This window comes from Aspergillus tubingensis, assembly GCF_013340325.1.
Source record: "Aspergillus tubingensis WU-2223L DNA, scaffold_8, whole genome shotgun sequence".
Taxonomy (NCBI): Eukaryota; Fungi; Ascomycota; class Eurotiomycetes; order Eurotiales; family Aspergillaceae; genus Aspergillus; species Aspergillus tubingensis.
Window position 1 is genome coordinate 188,664 of NW_023336282.1, and position 16,069 is coordinate 204,732.

Here is a 16,069-nt window from a genome sequence, read left to right on the forward strand (position 1 = left end):
ACATGTTTAGGTTGTCCAGCTAACACATCTGCCACTATCATTGCATTATTGGAGGTTGTAAAAAAAATCCTGGTTACGAGCCATTCAGCCATTCGGGACAGGGGGGTGATGATGGTGGTGTCGTCAACAAAATGAAGAGCGTCAAGCAAAGTACCCAACAAAAAAAGACGCAAGAGTCGAACAAGCCATTCTGGTGATTGTAGGGGGGGCTTCAGTATTGAGGCTACAGCGTAGGGCAGATACTGCGAGTCAAATACTCACGAGAATGGCTTCCGAGGATCCCCAACGCCGCCAATCCCGGCTGACAGGATGGGTCTTGGGCCGACCCGCTTTTTCTTACGGCGGCTCCACCGAATCTCAACAAAGTCCGCTGGCTGCAGCATCGCAACCCGCTAAGCCCCTTGTATTGCCCGAGCTCGGCCCTGATCGTACTCTGTATCATCTGTATCAAGGCGGTTTTGGGTGGTTTTTGGTTTTTACTGTGGCTTCAGTTGATCATTCCATCCCAATCCTCACTCCATCTTCGGACCCCAAAAAATTTGCTTCGTCGAAACTTCTCCTCCCCTCCCCCCTCCCCCCCTCCCTCTTTCCTTCCTAGTACCCTCCTTTCGCCGGCCGTCACTTATCATCACCGACTAATCGGCGCGCTTCTCTTGCAATACTCCGTTTAGGTTCTTTTTTTTCCTTCCCGCTTTGTTTCTTCTTTTCCTCCTCGTCCTCCCCTCCTCCCATCCTTCCCCTCTTACTCTTTACTTCCACTCTCCATTTTATTCTTGCTCCCTCCTTTTGGTTGGTGATTTCTTCCAGACCTTCCAAAAAATTAACACTCCAATTCCTTTCTCCTCCCTCTTTCTCTCTATCTCCCTCTACATACATCTTCCTCTAGGTATACCTCTCATCCATTCCGGGTTCATTACCCACCTCCAAACCATTGCTCTGCAGCTTCTTACATGTCTATCTAGTATAATTATACCTCTCCTCTTTCACCTATACAATCATCATGTCCGCCAAGTCGATTCTCGAAGCTGATGGCAAGGCCATCCTCAACTACCACCTCACTCGTGCTCCCCTCATCAAGCCTACTCCCCTCCCTCCGTCCTCCACGCACAACCCTCCTCCTAAGCTCGCCTCCCTTTACTTTCCCGAAGATATTGCCGTCAAGGATGTCCTCGACCAGGCTGAGGTCCGCTACCCCTGGCTGTTGACCCCCGGTTCCAAGTTCGTGGCCAAGCCCGACCAATTGATCAAGAGACGTGGAAAGAGTGGCCTTCTGGCCCTGAACAAGACCTGGGCCGAGGCCAGGGAATGGATTGAGGCCCGTGCTGCCAAGGACGTTCAGGTTGAGACGGTCACCGGCGTTCTCCGTCAGTTCCTCGTTGAGCCTTTCGTTCCTCACCCCCAGGAGACTGAGTACTACATCAACATCCACTCCGTGCGTGAGGTAAGTTTGTTTTTTTTCTCCGCCGCTTGATCGGCGCCCTCCGTCGCTGCGGGGTAGCAATGCTAATGCACCATGTTAGGGTGACTGGATCCTTTTCACCCACGAGGGTGGTGTCGACGTTGGTGATGTCGACGCCAAGGCTGAGAAGCTTCTCATCCCCGTCAACCTGGAGAAGTACCCCTCCAACGAGGAGATCGCTGCTGCTCTCCTGAGCAAGGTGCCCAAGGGTGTCCACAACGTCCTCGTTGACTTCATCTCCCGCCTCTACGCCGTCTACGTTGACTGCCAGTTCACCTACCTCGAGATCAACCCTCTGGTTGTCATCCCCAACGCTGATGCCACCTCGGCTGATGTTCACTTCCTCGATCTGGCTGCCAAGCTCGACCAGACTGCTGAGTTCGAGTGCGGTACCAAGTGGGCCATTGCTCGTAGCCCCGCCAACCTGGGTCTGCCCACCCTTCCCTCCAGCGACAAGGTCAACATTGACGCTGGTCCCCCGATGGAGTTCCCCGCTCCTTTCGGTCGTGAGCTGAGCAAGGAGGAGAAGTTCATCTCCGAGATGGATGCTAAGACCGGTGCTTCCCTCAAGCTTACCGTCCTCAACGCCAACGGCCGTGTCTGGACCCTGGTTGCTGGTGGTGGTGCCTCCGTCGTGTACGCTGATGCCATTGCCTCTGCTGGCTTCGTCAGCGAGCTCGCCAACTACGGTGAGTACTCCGGTGCTCCCACCGAGACCCAGACCTTCAACTACGCCCGTACCATCCTCGACCTGATGCTGCGCTCTCCCATCCACCCCGACGGCAAGGTCCTCTTCATCGGTGGTGGTATTGCCAACTTCACCAACGTTGCCTCCACCTTCAAGGGTGTCATCCGCGCTCTGCGTGAGGTTGCCCCTGTCCTGAACGAGCACAAGGTCCAGATCTGGGTTCGTCGTGCTGGTCCCAACTACCAGGAGGGTCTTAAGAACATCAAGGCTGTTGGTGAGGAGCTTGGCCTCAACATGCACGTCTACGGCCCTGAGATGCACGTCAGTGGTATTGTGCCCCTTGCCCTTCTCGGCAAGAAGACCGACATCAAGGAGTTCGGTTCCGCGTAAAAAAAGAAAATACAGGGCACGTTTCACTGAATTCTAATTAATTTAATTTCCTATGAGAAACCTTTTCATTTCTTCTCAATGCATGGCATGATATGGTTGTTTACGCTATCTTGTTAACTTGTTTCTTTTTTCATTTATTGACGGTACAAACGGTTTGCCCAGCTTTACACTGCAGGGCAAGTGGAAGAGGGGATACTCGTTCTGGAGTTGATGCTGTTTAGACTTAAGATAGTCGTTAATAGAACGATATGATCTCTGACTGTCATTGGAGCCATGTATCTACCAATTAACATATGATTGTATGCATGTAATAAGGCATTGATACGCTCGTAATTATCATGCGTCGGTATTCTTCAACCCCAGAACGCACAACCCCTCCCTCATTTATCCACAGTATAGGCACATAGTAGTATATGGGAATTGAATTACCCTACCACCCTCCCCACCTACCTCACACGTGGACTGCATATATACAATATGACACATCACAACCGCACAACAACACCAATAGCAAAGCTACCCTAAAACCAACCAGCACAGCAAATAAGGCACACACGCATACACAAGACAGGACAGCACCACGTCCACCTCATGCACACGCAGGTCCCAACCAAGGAACCAAGTCTACAACTACATATGTAAGTAAGTATGTATGTATGTAAGTAAGTATAATAAATACACAATACAAAAATACATACAAACATACATACAAGTAATCCTCCGTAACAAAAGGAAGTTGAAGTCCAAATAAACTACAACCCCGGTGCCACACCTAATCTCTCTCACACGGAAAGGCTAAACCCCAGATCCACAGGGCTGCAAGGGTAAGGAAAAGAAAAAGAAAGAATAAGATAAGATGAGCTTGATTTCTCGCGTGGCCAACACTATAATTGGAAAAGGATTTTCCTTAGCCAGGGGGGAGGGGTGGTGGTTGTGTGGTTGTGTGTGTGTGTGGCTTCCGTACGTCCGAGACGGGACGCGGATGGATGGAACGGATGTTAGTTTGTAGTATAGTGATGGGTAGGTGGTGGTGGTGGACGGATAAGCTTACAGCCTATGAGATGGCATCGATTAGAACGGGACGGGCCTTTGCGTGATCCATGATGGAGAATTTTACTTACTTCCTTTGGGGCTTTGGGGGCCTTGAGGGGCCGAGGATGGGTTTTAATTATTAATTTGTACGTAGTTGGCTGGTTGATTAGATTGGATCTTATCAGTTTCTTCTTTTCTTTGCTTTTATGTGCTGGTTCTGTGTGTGTGCTGTTCTGAGTGAGTGGTTGGTTTGTACTATGCTACCGAGGTAGTAGATATGTGATGGTGATCCTATGATATATTCAACCCTTATTCGTGATGTAGGATCGGGGATGTTGTTTAGAGGCGTGCCATGATGCTTTAGTCTATTGCTGAAAGAACAAGTTGATGCATGATTTTCATGACCGTTGGAAGTGCAGCGCGATGCTTCGCGTCTACTACTATTGTATTGTCGCGTTTGGTTGATCGGAGTGTACGCGGGTAGTATATAAATCCGCACTTTGCTTGTCAGTTTATATATCGCTACATACCAGACATCATCCACAATCCAGAGTATTAAACCTCACGAGGTGAGGAACACTCTTGAAACTGCAAGATGAGTAGAAGAAATATATAAAGCAACTACTCCCTTAATGACCTATAAGCAGAACCTGTACGAGTTATGCAGAATACTACACTACATTGATCTTACCAAGTCATTTATACACAGCTCCGAACGTTGACCCTTCAATAGATCTTGTGCTGAGTGACATAAGTTCCAACTCATTTTACTCAAGACCAGGAGAGTTATTAACCCCTCGACAATCCATCAAGCTTGAGCGAGCATTTCTAGTCACTAGTTACTGTGATTCCTAGTATGATTCCTACTACTACCTCCGTAGTCAATTGACTATTTAGCATCTCTGCTGACTGATCTCCACCATCCCCAGTTTGATCCGCGTTGGGCCTGTTACACCACCCGATTGTTGTTCTATTAGAACGATGCAGGGGTCTCTACAAGCTATTTGTTCCCGTCTAAATTGTGGTGTTATCGCTGATAAAGGTGTTGATGATGATGGCTGGTCTGTCTAATTTTACTATATCCGGTTCACCCATATGTCATTCCCCTTGCTGACTATTACCGATGCAGAATGATAGTTTAGTAGTTAGCTAGTATATCCTCGGAATTACCTACGCGTGTTGTCTCGTGGGGGTCAAGACGACGGGTCGATGCAGTCTACGCCTATTCAGCTGGCCATGAGTTTGAATTACCGCCTGATTTGGGATAAAGATAGAATGAACATTTTGTTTACGAAGAAATAATAGTGATCGAAAGGCTGCCCGCTTGCTTGACAATTTCTATGAACATCACGTTATCGGCCTTGTTGGACGGAACGGTAACGTGCAGACGATTCTACCCCAGAAGTTTGTCGTAGTCAATATGAAAAATAGCAGAGAGGAGATTATCATATCTGATTACTTGCCCTCATCGCGCCAGACAATGTAGGACAGGATGATTGCTATATTTAAAAGTACATCGTGTGGTATGTAAACAGTCATTTCACGCTTTCGATAATAAATGCCAGACAAGACGTTAGCCCAAGATGATTAGGAGGGACTTGTCGTCCCTCCTGATACCTCTTCGGTGGTTCTTTTTTTGATTATGAGTTTTCCCGGAGTTGGAAGGTTGAAGCTCATGATTTTGCGTAGGAGGTATAGTACAAGTGATTCGGCCTTAACCCGTGAACAGAAAGACAACGGAGCTGAATATCATTTCACTCGTCCAATTTACTCTTGGATCTTGGCAAGGATCCTGGTAGCATTCGTCAGTATACAATGTTTATTCAGAGCATAGTGGCAAGGGTGTGCATACTCATGGTCGCGGAAAAGAGTGTACTCGTCCTCACCGACCTTGACGGCGCTGCCACCGAACTATATCAAAAACTCGTTAGTATATGTGTTGATCAATAGCACATCAATCTGCGCGATGGACCAATGCTTCGCTTCTCGCATCGGATGGCCACGGATCGGACGGTCGACATACCTGAGGGATCAGGACACGGTCACCGGGAGCAACGCTCATGGGGAGGCGCTGGCCGTTCTTGTCGAAGACACCGGGTCCAACAGCGAGGACCTTGGCCTCGTTCTGCTCCTTGACGCTGCTCTCGGGGAGGAAGATACCGGAGGCGGTCTTGGCCTCGGGCTTGACACGCTGGACCAGGACGCGGTCGAGGAGGGGAGCAAGGCTCTTGACGTTGCGGAGGAAAGACTAATCAAGCAATCAATGCATTAGTAATGGTCAGAGATAGGTTGATTGGTGATTAGAGATGGCAATCCCGTCGGAAGGGGATGGACGTTGATGGGTGAAAAAGTTCATTCGGAGCTCTACAGCATCCGGTATCAATTGCAATAACATACCATTGTGATGAGAGTGTGTATAGAAGTGCCGGGCACGAGGAACAGCGTAGATTCAAGCGGGAGCGAGAGGAAATGGAAGCAAGTTGGGGACGTGGAGAGCAAAAGAAGAAGAGGAAGCGGCCGGGGAAAGAAGATCTGATCTGGACTCGCGAGAAATTTCCAGAATGCCAAGACCGACAGCTTCCATCCTCTCTGCCGAGGGTATCACCACTTCTTCGCTCTTCTTCCCTTTCATTCTGATCACAGCGTGCTCTTTTCCAATGTGCTTAACTCGCTTGACTATTACAGATAAATATTATTGATTCTTTTACATGATTGAGTGTACTCGGTCCTGGCGTCTGATGATGAGCAACAATACACTGCACTCGATTAGTAGCTCCCTTTCCCCGAGCAACCCGACCCCAGATCCGCACAAGAAGCTTAGCCTTCGGGAGTATTTCATTTATGAATAGGTTTACTACTTTTCTAGTACTCTGCTCGAATCGCCAATGCTGAGCTTTCGACAAGGTATTCGTCATTATAACAAGGTCGCAGCTTCAGATATACCTAGCTTTACCATCTTCTCCCGCGACCCCGACCAAAGCCGCCTCCGTATCCCATCTGAGGCTGGCCACCACCTTGCCCACCAAATCCGGGTTGACCTTGTTGTCCGCCGCCTGCGCCGGGTTGCCCACCCATCATGGCCTGCGCATGCTGCATAAATGCCATAGGATCCATGGATGAGGGGTCCAGACCTTGCGACATCATGCTCGTCAGCATGCCTTGCATCATCTCTTGTGACATATCCGGCATTCCAGGCATGCCGGGCATAGGAGGTGGTGCGCTTCCTGGAGGCCCTCCAGGTCCCGGAGGACCGCCGGGCATCGGCGGAAGCCCCATGCTTAAGAAAGCCTGCATATCATCCAATTGTTTCTTCTGATCTCCAATTTCCTTGCGTAGCTCCTGTTGCTTCAATACATAACTGGCCCACGTGAACTCGTCAAACCCGTAATTGAAATAATCTGTAATGTCGGAGCCTGGCCGCCTCCAAGGCTTGTCATCCTCTGGGAAGTCGGTGTCCATGTCTGTTAACATGATCGGTTTACCGGTCGCCGGATGGACAGGGTTCGCGTGGACATCGATGTTCGACGCATGGACTGGAGGGTAGGCGGAACCGGGTTTCTGAGAGGCCGCAGGCCTTGCAGCAGCAGGCACAGGGGTAACGGATTCAAGCTTAGGGGTAACGGTAGGCGTTATTGATTTTGATATCGTAGAAACATCTGCAGAAGAAGGTCTTTGAGACTCCGCGCGGAGACTGGCGTGACGAGGATGTGGGCTGTTCAATGGTTAACAAGGTGCAGTGTGTTGAACAGAGGTAGTAAACTTACACTTCTGGAGGGGGCGCATCTGCAGGTGCTTCGGTGATGATATTGAAGTCATCCTAGGTGAGAGTAAGAGACAGTAATAGGATATTTTAGCTGTCCATGCGCATACCTCATCTTCTTCTACCTCTATCTCCTCCTCTTCCGCATCATTGGAGTCCTGCGGTCCTGAATCTGCCGGGGGATGCTGGGATCCATTTTGATGCTGAGTTACAGGCACCGCATCGGCGGGATCGTAGAAATCATCGTCTTCGTCTTCCATCATCATGTTTGGAATCTGCGACCGAGTAAATGTAGAGAGGTAGGAGATGTGACGGGATGCGTTTCTGTCGGCGGCGATCCTGCGGAGATTCGCAAGTCGTCGGCTTTGATTTGTTTGTTCTCGTGCTGCTGGTTGGCTGGGATACTGAAGTCGCGAATCTAAGATGATCGGCTTCTTAACTCGCAGAGCCCCTTCTGCTAAAAGAAGTAGAGCAAGAATGTAGCACAAAAAACAACAATTGACGACAGTACTTCTTTTCTCAAGGCGCAGGCAAGTTGTGGTTGTTCCCGATCCGGCAATCTTGGACATCACGTGCCAGTACGTCAGTCGCATTCATGTGAGATTTATCGCCAATTTCAACGTCTATTCCTCGATACTCTCACCACATATACGTTATTAAAATGTCACAATCCGAACAGCCGAGCCATAGCTCGACTCCACGCTCGTTTACCAGCCAGACTGCGTCAGCAGAAGATCTGCTCAAGTCGCAGACAGTTGGTCTCGTCCATCTTTCCGACTTTCGCAAACGTCGCGCCGAGGTCTTAGAGCAAAAAGAGCGCGAAGCTCATGACAAATCCCTAGGGAGATTCACCTCCAGAAGTGCAACTCCATCTACTGGTGAAGTGACTGACGGGTGAGTCAAATCGCATCGTCAGAAAATCCCGGCTTGTAACTGATCGCAAAGCGTATAGTAACTCGACGCCACGAAGCGAGGGCCCGCCGAAGAAGAAGAAAAAGAAGCCTATCGCCAAGAGCAAGCTTTCATTCGGCGATGACGATGAGGAGGAAGAGAACGATAGCACCGCCGATGCAGTCGCAACGCCGCGGGACTCGAGTGTCCCGCGTTCTGCTTCCAGAACTCCTGTTGACGATAGCTCTGCGCCGTCCTCACGCCGCATAACACCAAACCCAAATGCCCCGCCTCCTCCCAAAGCAATGACGAAAGCCGCCTTGAAGGCAGAGGCAGAGGCACGGGATGCGCTCCGCAAGGAGTTCCTTGCCATGCAGGAAGCTGTGAAGAATACCGAGATATTAATCCCCTTTATATTCTTCGATGGGACCAACATCCCAGCGGGAACTGTCAGGGTCAAGAAAGGTGACCCTGTTTGGTTGTTCTTGGACCGATGCCGAAAGGTTGGAGCAGAATTGGGTGTTGGTGGTAATAGCGGAGCATCCAAGGCTCGCAAAGATAATCGTCGCGAATGGGCTCGAGTTAGTGTTGATGACCTAATGTTGGTCAAAGGAGAAATCATCGTTCCACATGTATGTATCCCAACTATTTCATATGGTTGCATACGCTGACTGGCACAGCATTACGAACTCTATTATTTCATCGCCAACAGTGTACCCGACTTCACCAAAGCGGGTGGTCTGTTGTTCGATTATTCCAACAAACCACCCCCGGCACCTTCGACAGACGATCCTTTATCACGCCCGGAAAGCAGCCAACTAGAGGGCGCTGATAAAGATCCATCTTTAACCAAGGTGGTTGATAGACGGTGGTATGAGCGGAACAAACACATCTTTCCGGCCAGTCTCTGGCGAGAATATGAACCAGGGCCTGAGTTTGAGGAGAAGATGCGGACGACAAGGCGTGATGCTTCTGGAAATACTTTCTTTTTCTGATGCACATTTGGCTTGAAGGTTATGGCGTGACTGATATAAATAAGAGCGTTGAGACCATAGATGTTGTATATTCCTGAGATACCCAATAAAACCATAGCTTGCTCGTATATCACAGTAGCTTAGTCGTACTGTCTGCCTGATCTAGTAATCTGTATCGAAGCGACCGGGGTGATACCGCGGCAATTTCCATATTGAGCCTTGGTTCTATGTGTAATGCATCTTAGCTCAACACCCATCCACCCTTGAACATCTATCTGACCAACTCTGCTGATTCTCTTCACCGAAGGTAATTGATATCGAACATGGATTTCTACCTTCGCTGCAACTCTCTGAAATGTCGAGAACAACTGAAGGAGAGGGCAGTCGTCACCACCTGTTCGTAAGTACCTTCATTTGCTGCATCTCGAATTTCCCTTCTATGACTGTCGAACTCAAGAAAAAAACGCTGAGCAACCGAGACACATCTTCTGTCTCCACTGCGCAGGAAGCCTTGGTCTATCGCACCCCACTACCAAAGAGCGAATTTGTCCAGCCTGTCAGACTGTCCTCGTGAACCCCGATGACGCGGTAGCAACGGCCCTCAACCCAACGGAAGACTACAAGACCAGTGTTCTAAGCGGACTAGATCCGAATACAATTATGGAGTGCGCGGGACGGGCGTTGCTCTTTTGGACATACCAGACTACACAGGAAATGTGCGTTAATTGATATCGTGAATGACCTGGATGTCCACTAAGAATCTACAGCTTCTACCAGGAGTACCTTGCAAAGACACTGACAGAGAAGTACACCAATCTGAATACACAAATGGACAAGGTCATACACAACGCGAACTCGGAAATATCGGCCCTACAAGCGAGAATATCAGGTCAGCCTGTCTCCAACACGGCAGTACTCAATGAAACCATCTGACAACAAAGCAGATATGCAGACAGCACAGGACCAACTTCGTAAGAAGAACCAGGAGCTAGTCGACATGTATCGAGACAAGTGCAAGAAATTCACACAAATGACAAACTTATACAACATACTCAAATCCCGAGCGATGCGATCCCAAATGCAGACCGCTGCAACAGATACTGTATCCCAAGCGCTGGATTCGCTAACAGCCTCTCGAAACAATCTATCTGAACTTGAACCCAAACACACAGAGACATCGAGACCGCCACAAACCCCATGGTCTAGGCAATCCAACGTATATCCCGTCAACCAGGAAGGCGTGGAACAACTGCATCGTCATCAACGGAGCGGAACTGGAAGTTCAAAAGGTCGCAAAGAGAGGACTGATGTCGCTGCAATGCCACCGCCTAGTCGTCCGACAGACATTCGGAGCAAACGTATGCATCTGGACTACAAGCTTACATTGCACGTACTGACACTGTATAGACAATCAGCCTGCCGCAACACCACAACATCGAACCCGTCTCGTTGGTCCTTCACGTCCTTCAACGGGGAGAACACAGCTTCCTCACGACAGTATAATGCTGGAGCGTTTCCAAGCTGAGGCTGGCCCAGCTGATGCTATGCTAGACACACGAGGTACAATGAGAAGAACGGACGCCGGCATGCAGATTCCTCCCCAGAGACACAGTCCCACAGAACGCCCTAGGCTGGGCTCTTTCTTTGACAGTACGATCATATAGCTATACTAGATAGTCTTACACATTACCAGAAGAAGGAGAATGTGGGATTATTGCGATACTCAAGAAGATGTCAAACCGGCCGGTTGTAGCTACTAATATACCAATAGTACCATATTCGCCGCAGATAGAATATAAATTAGTATTGAGCTGAGGCGGACATTGTCGACCCCAAAATGGCCATAATGGCACTCCACCAATACAAGAGTGCCTTAACGAGCACAACGTTGTATGTTTGAGAACTACTCTACTTAATATCTGCCCATCAATAGTATTTAATTTCTTTACTTGGTCCAATTGAAGCCAGTGCAGTACCACATACATCGCCATCTATTACGTTCTCTCAGGACAATAGCAACCCAAACAGCTACCAACATACTACTTTCCAGCTACTAGTTTTGTTAGGATGCTCTTGCCTTAGGTAGTACTCTTAAACTACGCCTATCCTATGAATATGATTGCTTGAAAACCATACAGTCATACCAAAGAAACCTGATGAAGTGCGTGGTGTGAATAGGCAACAGTGGTTGACTAGATGAGACAAATGCAGGTGAATAAGAAGTATGTTTACTTAGATGCCGGACCCCCCTTTTTTTTCCCCTCCAATTTCCTTCTTTTCTTTGTTTTAGTGAAATAGATAGTGTTCAAAGGACAATCAAAAGACGGGAACTTATGGCTACAGCTTAAATTGAATTGTGCACTGGCTAACACTTTACAGACGAAAGAGAGAAAAGGGACAGATCAAGCGAGAAAGATAAACAAAGATCACAATACCAGATAAAGAAAACAAAGTACACCTCAAAAGGAATCAGTCCTTTGAATTCACAGTTTTACTAGCAAGCGCAAGGATCCAGCCTGCAATGGTATCAGGGGAAGAGGGTAGCACAACGGGGTAGATATTCAGGTTAGACATAGAGCTACAAAAAGAAGTAAAGGCGATTAGAGATGAAAGCATGACTTTATCGATGGTGAACCCACTATTTGGAAAATCTGATATTGTACCACTGCAATGAGAAAGAAGAACATATATATTTTCGTACTTTCTCGCAAGACGGAATACGCGTTCTCGTAAAGGAGAATTGACGCTGGGAATATCTCCAGCCATTTTTGATTTATGACCTGGGAGGAATAGCTGTGTTGTTGCTTGGGAAGTTGTCAAGACTATACCAGTGTTGGGGGCGACCATTATATCAGCTTCGTCATCGCAATTTGATGGAATGGTGTTTCTGGATTGAATATGACTTCTAGATGTCAGTTTCCAGCTGGTTGCACTAGAATCCCTGTAGATGATCGACGTGGCTGGATTCATACTTTCAATGCACTGGACTATGCGTAAGTGGCTTTGGAGAAGTGATGTTGACAGGGAGAGTATCATGGGTTCGTGTTTCTGAGGCAGACAATATGGGATGGCCGACTGATTGAAGGAGACAATCTCAGATTGTCTGCGAGGTGGGGTGTCAGTTGGGTGGTTATCTGATGTTTTCGCACGCAGCGATACATCGTGCTCATTTCCAGGCGTTTCTGGGGGCATATCCTTAATGAAATAATGGCTCTGAGTGGCTACTTCTTGTATGGAAGCCTGCCCTCTAGTCTCCATAAACCGTGATAGGGAGCCAAGGCTCGTGGTCAGGTGTTGTCTTAAAGGTTGTGCTTTCCCCTTCACAATAGGCGGGTTGGCTTTGTGATTTGCACTGTCGGTCTTGTTATTATCCTCCTGAGTGTTATCCAACTTTCGTTTCCGCACCAGTGATGGATTGCCTAGGCTAATATTGTCATAAAGCTGGGGTAGAGCTTCAGGGAGGCAGGAGGCCACTGAGGGATCATCTTCTATACTAGTTGGAGTGATTAGGTATAAATCCGGTACCGGAGCCTCAGATATTGACTCTGCTGAACAGTCTGGAAAATCCTGTATGTATGCTTCCTGATGAGACGAGCTACATGCGGATAAAATTGGGGAGTAGCTTGTTCGAGAGGGAAGATCCTTGACGATAGAGTTATTGTACGGAAAACAGTCAGATGTTGCAATGTTATCCGTAATCTCAGTGTAGGTCACTCGCGAAGTAATGCTGCTCGGGCTCCTGGGTATTGTCACAGCCATGATGACTTGCTCAAAATCGGATGCGAATGCCTTTTCGTTGGTCATGTCTATATCCGCAGGGGACATTCCATCAGGTGGACCTCGCTCGTTGGGGGATGACCGACTTAGAGATGGATCATGCGACAGTTGCCTGTCTGTTCCTTCGAAAACCTGGTTCTCGAAATCACTTTCTAGTATTGAAATTGGACTCCCTGGGACATTTTCGGTTCTAGAGCAGCCTTCATAGTGCACGGTATCGATGTCGGTTGGTACCTCAGCTGAATCATGGCGAACGGGACTCAATAGGAGGTGGTCACTTGAGCTCAGTGGCGGGCTATCGCAAGAAAAGCAGTCGTCATCTAAAGGCAAAAGGGGCGGGGACTGAAGATGGAACCGATCTTCCTGTGTTCAATTTCAGCGAGAAGAATGAGAGAAGCGCGAGATGACCCCAGAAACATACCTCAGCCACGTCTTCAAGGGGACACAGCAAGTCATCCAAGTCCAGAGGACGATTCCCAGCCTGCCGTGCACCTTGAATAAGAAGCAATGCGTCCTTAGAACAATCTAGCTTCTCATTGCCAACTCTTTTCTCAATTATATCTGCCTCATGTATCAAAGGGCTCAAGAGATTGCTATCGTAGTCGCTAGCAAGTCCCTCAAGTGAATAGAAAAGATTATCTTCTCGAGAGTATCGAAGCGGCTCAACTGGGAGTACCAGATTTGAATCATTGTCAGAGCTGAAGAGAGGTGGTTCTAACTTCAGATCATCATATTGATCCCACGAAGGAAGGACTTCATCCCAGCAGTCATCGATATTATCTCGTTTAATGTCGCGAAGCACTGACGATAGGAATTGAACGCTTTCTCTTCTAATATCGAGCTTTTCAAGATGTAGGGTCTGCTCGATAACTTGCTGGCTGGATGCGAAAATTTGCTCAATAACTGATGAAGTCCCGTCTGGTGGGTGAAGATAATCGGGAGGGATATCGCAAATATCGTCGATATGCTGAAGAGGGTCAAGATCTGTGTAGTCAGTAGCTATGCCATAGAAGCGGGCATATTGGAGTAAAGACACGTCGTTTGTGTTTGCCATCGATATGTATATACTGGTCGTATTGTCCGCGACAAACTTGTGAAGGCCTTGCTAGAAGTAATTTGGTACTAATGATGTGACAAAGAGAAGCACGTGGATTAAATCAAGGTGGGAAGACTTGACTGGTATTAGCCCAAAATTATGTACGCCTAATTTCTAAAACTCCGTAATGTATCGCTAGTTATTTAATTATCAGCCCGAAGTACTGAGAGCCAGCTCTCATATTCCCGCAAAACCTTTGTATCACGCTAAGCACCCAGAACATTCAAATAATTTGCCAAAGTCTTGGTAGATCAGTCATTGTAATTAGACTGCCGGGAACCATCCTTGTTAACAGGCGGCAGGTTGTAAAGAGCGATGAATTCCTCTTCTTGCGATTTTCCTGCCGGATCCAAGACGGGGCGCTCTGCGTGGCAGCAGACGCGCACAGCATGGCGACGGTGAGGAGCGAATCCATAAGAAGCAGAGTGGTTCTATCAACAATTAGCTTAGAGCTTAAGTGTACTGCGAAGGACATGATACTCACAGTGGTTCTATTGTCCCAAATCGCGACATCATTCTTGTTCCACTGGAACCGCGCGTGCATCTCTTGAGTTGTCGCAATAACTTCTGTGAGGTATCTGATGATAGCATCGCTTTCGGTCTTTGGGATTCCCACAATCTTTGTGACGAAGCCAGGATTGAAAAACAGACTGTTCCAGCCAGTGACAGGGTTTGTCCGGATGAGAGGATGTTCTGTGGTAACCGGATCTCTACGGACAGGTCGACCAAGAGCATGCGAGTCCGAGGCCTGCATATCCGCCGAGTGTAGAGCAGTCAGGCCCTTGAGGTATGTTTGCATATGAGGCGATAGCGCATCATATGCAGCGTATTGAGATGTCCAGAGCGTATCACCACCACCTCCCCGTGGCGGGCCGGTCAAAACCTTGAGCGATGTGTATGAGGGAGGCTGGACTTCATATGTAACCTAATATCTCTCATCAGTCACATATTCGGTATCACAAGCAAGGGTAGCCCATACATCTGAGTGCCAAAGGAAGCTGGGTGTGAACATTGCTCGCTGGTCAGTGGAGTTGTCTCCAGTGTAGACGACGTGAACGTCCTCCAAACCCTCTCTTCTCGGGACAGACGTGGTCGCGTGCTGGAAGGCAATGGCATTAGCAAGAATGCACATCGTATGTAGATAGACCCTTCATACCTTGTGCAGCTTCCCGAAATGTCTACCCAGGTCACGCTGGGCATCGATATCCAAATCATCCTGTCCTCGGAAGAAAACCACACCACGAACAGCTACCAAACGAGCCAAGTCATCCTTCTGTGCGTCATTCAGCTTCGCCAGATTCACTCCATGAACCTCAGTTCCGATCTTGGGGGTGTAGTCGAAGACGTCTGTTGCGTCTTGGAGTAGATTCCGGAACTTGGCGTCTCCGTAGATACCCCTATCCTCATACGGCGTTTCCTCTAACGGAGGCCAATGAAGATCAGGAAAAGTAGGGAGAAGGTCTTGGTACTGGTAGTTGTCATGCTTTTCCACGACAGTTCGGCCTGGCTGGTAACCAAACTTGTTGTCATCTGTGACTTCCTTCTTAATTACGGGAAGGCGGCCGACTGGGTGGGTTACCACGGGGTCCACGAGTGATGGCGCCATGGTTTATGCGGCAGAGATGACCGTGATGTACAAATGTGCTGGTGGAAACGATACTAAGAGGAAGTGTTTGTATGGGGACTCGTTTGACACAGAGACTGGTATTCGATGCAAGATGAGATTTTGGGTTTATATAGAGATAGATGCACACATAGAGGACGAAGAGGCCACATCCTCCATTCCATTTTCAAGGGGAGAGATAACCGGACACAATCAGGCATTGCCCCAAATTCGGGACAGGCGGGAATTGCACCATCACTGGAGAATATCACCCAAGCGGCTGATCAAGCAACTATGTATCCATGGGACACAGAACGGCGTTTCGGAGGAGCCTCCCCCCCCAAACAATAGCGGGTCCGAGAATGGTGTCAGCGAAGATCGCGTCATTCGAAGGCAACA

General features: G+C 48.4%; 6 protein-coding genes across 6 annotated transcripts; 3 read left to right on the forward strand and 3 right to left on the reverse strand.

Moving 5' to 3' along the window:
* Window positions 1–1,000: 1,000 nt before the first annotated feature.
* On the forward strand, window positions 1,001–2,537 carry aclA (putative ATP citrate lyase subunit (Acl); the record flags this gene model as incomplete). The annotated part of the gene is made up of 2 exons (XM_035501508.1): window positions 1,001–1,441; window positions 1,521–2,537. 2 exons carry the CDS (start codon window positions 1,001–1,003, stop codon window positions 2,535–2,537), a joined length of 1,458 nt encoding a protein of 485 aa, XP_035357401.1.
* A 2,799-nt stretch (window positions 2,538–5,336) lies between these two features.
* AtWU_06400 (GroES family chaperonin) lies at window positions 5,337–5,969 on the reverse strand (the record flags this gene model as incomplete). The annotated part of the gene is made up of 4 exons (XM_035501509.1): window positions 5,337–5,361; window positions 5,422–5,480; window positions 5,593–5,817; window positions 5,967–5,969. The coding sequence occupies 4 exons, from the start codon at window positions 5,967–5,969 to the stop codon at window positions 5,337–5,339; spliced, it is 312 nt and encodes a 103-aa protein (XP_035357402.1).
* Window positions 5,970–6,518: 549 nt separating this feature from the next.
* fip1 (cleavage polyadenylation factor subunit FIP1) lies at window positions 6,519–7,595 on the reverse strand (the record flags this gene model as incomplete). Its single annotated transcript, XM_035501510.1, has 3 exons — window positions 6,519–7,281; window positions 7,334–7,386; window positions 7,440–7,595. The coding sequence occupies 3 exons, from the start codon at window positions 7,593–7,595 to the stop codon at window positions 6,519–6,521; spliced, it is 972 nt and encodes a 323-aa protein (XP_035357403.1).
* Window positions 7,596–7,990: 395 nt separating this feature from the next.
* Window positions 7,991–9,215, forward strand: AtWU_06402 (FAM50/XAP5 family protein; the record flags this gene model as incomplete). Its single annotated transcript, XM_035501511.1, has 3 exons — window positions 7,991–8,223; window positions 8,282–8,852; window positions 8,901–9,215. The coding sequence occupies 3 exons, from the start codon at window positions 7,991–7,993 to the stop codon at window positions 9,213–9,215; spliced, it is 1,119 nt and encodes a 372-aa protein (XP_035357404.1).
* Window positions 9,216–9,517: 302 nt separating this feature from the next.
* On the forward strand, window positions 9,518–10,858 carry AtWU_06403 (uncharacterized protein; the record flags this gene model as incomplete). Its single annotated transcript, XM_035501512.1, has 5 exons — window positions 9,518–9,594; window positions 9,674–9,910; window positions 9,962–10,083; window positions 10,139–10,552; window positions 10,602–10,858. 5 exons carry the CDS (start codon window positions 9,518–9,520, stop codon window positions 10,856–10,858), a joined length of 1,107 nt encoding a protein of 368 aa, XP_035357405.1.
* Window positions 10,859–14,318: 3,460 nt separating this feature from the next.
* AtWU_06404 (TauD/TfdA dioxygenase family protein) lies at window positions 14,319–15,673 on the reverse strand (the record flags this gene model as incomplete). The annotated part of the gene is made up of 4 exons (XM_035501513.1): window positions 14,319–14,498; window positions 14,552–14,992; window positions 15,047–15,166; window positions 15,224–15,673. The coding sequence occupies 4 exons, from the start codon at window positions 15,671–15,673 to the stop codon at window positions 14,319–14,321; spliced, it is 1,191 nt and encodes a 396-aa protein (XP_035357406.1).
* Between the last annotated feature and the right edge of the window lie 396 nt (window positions 15,674–16,069).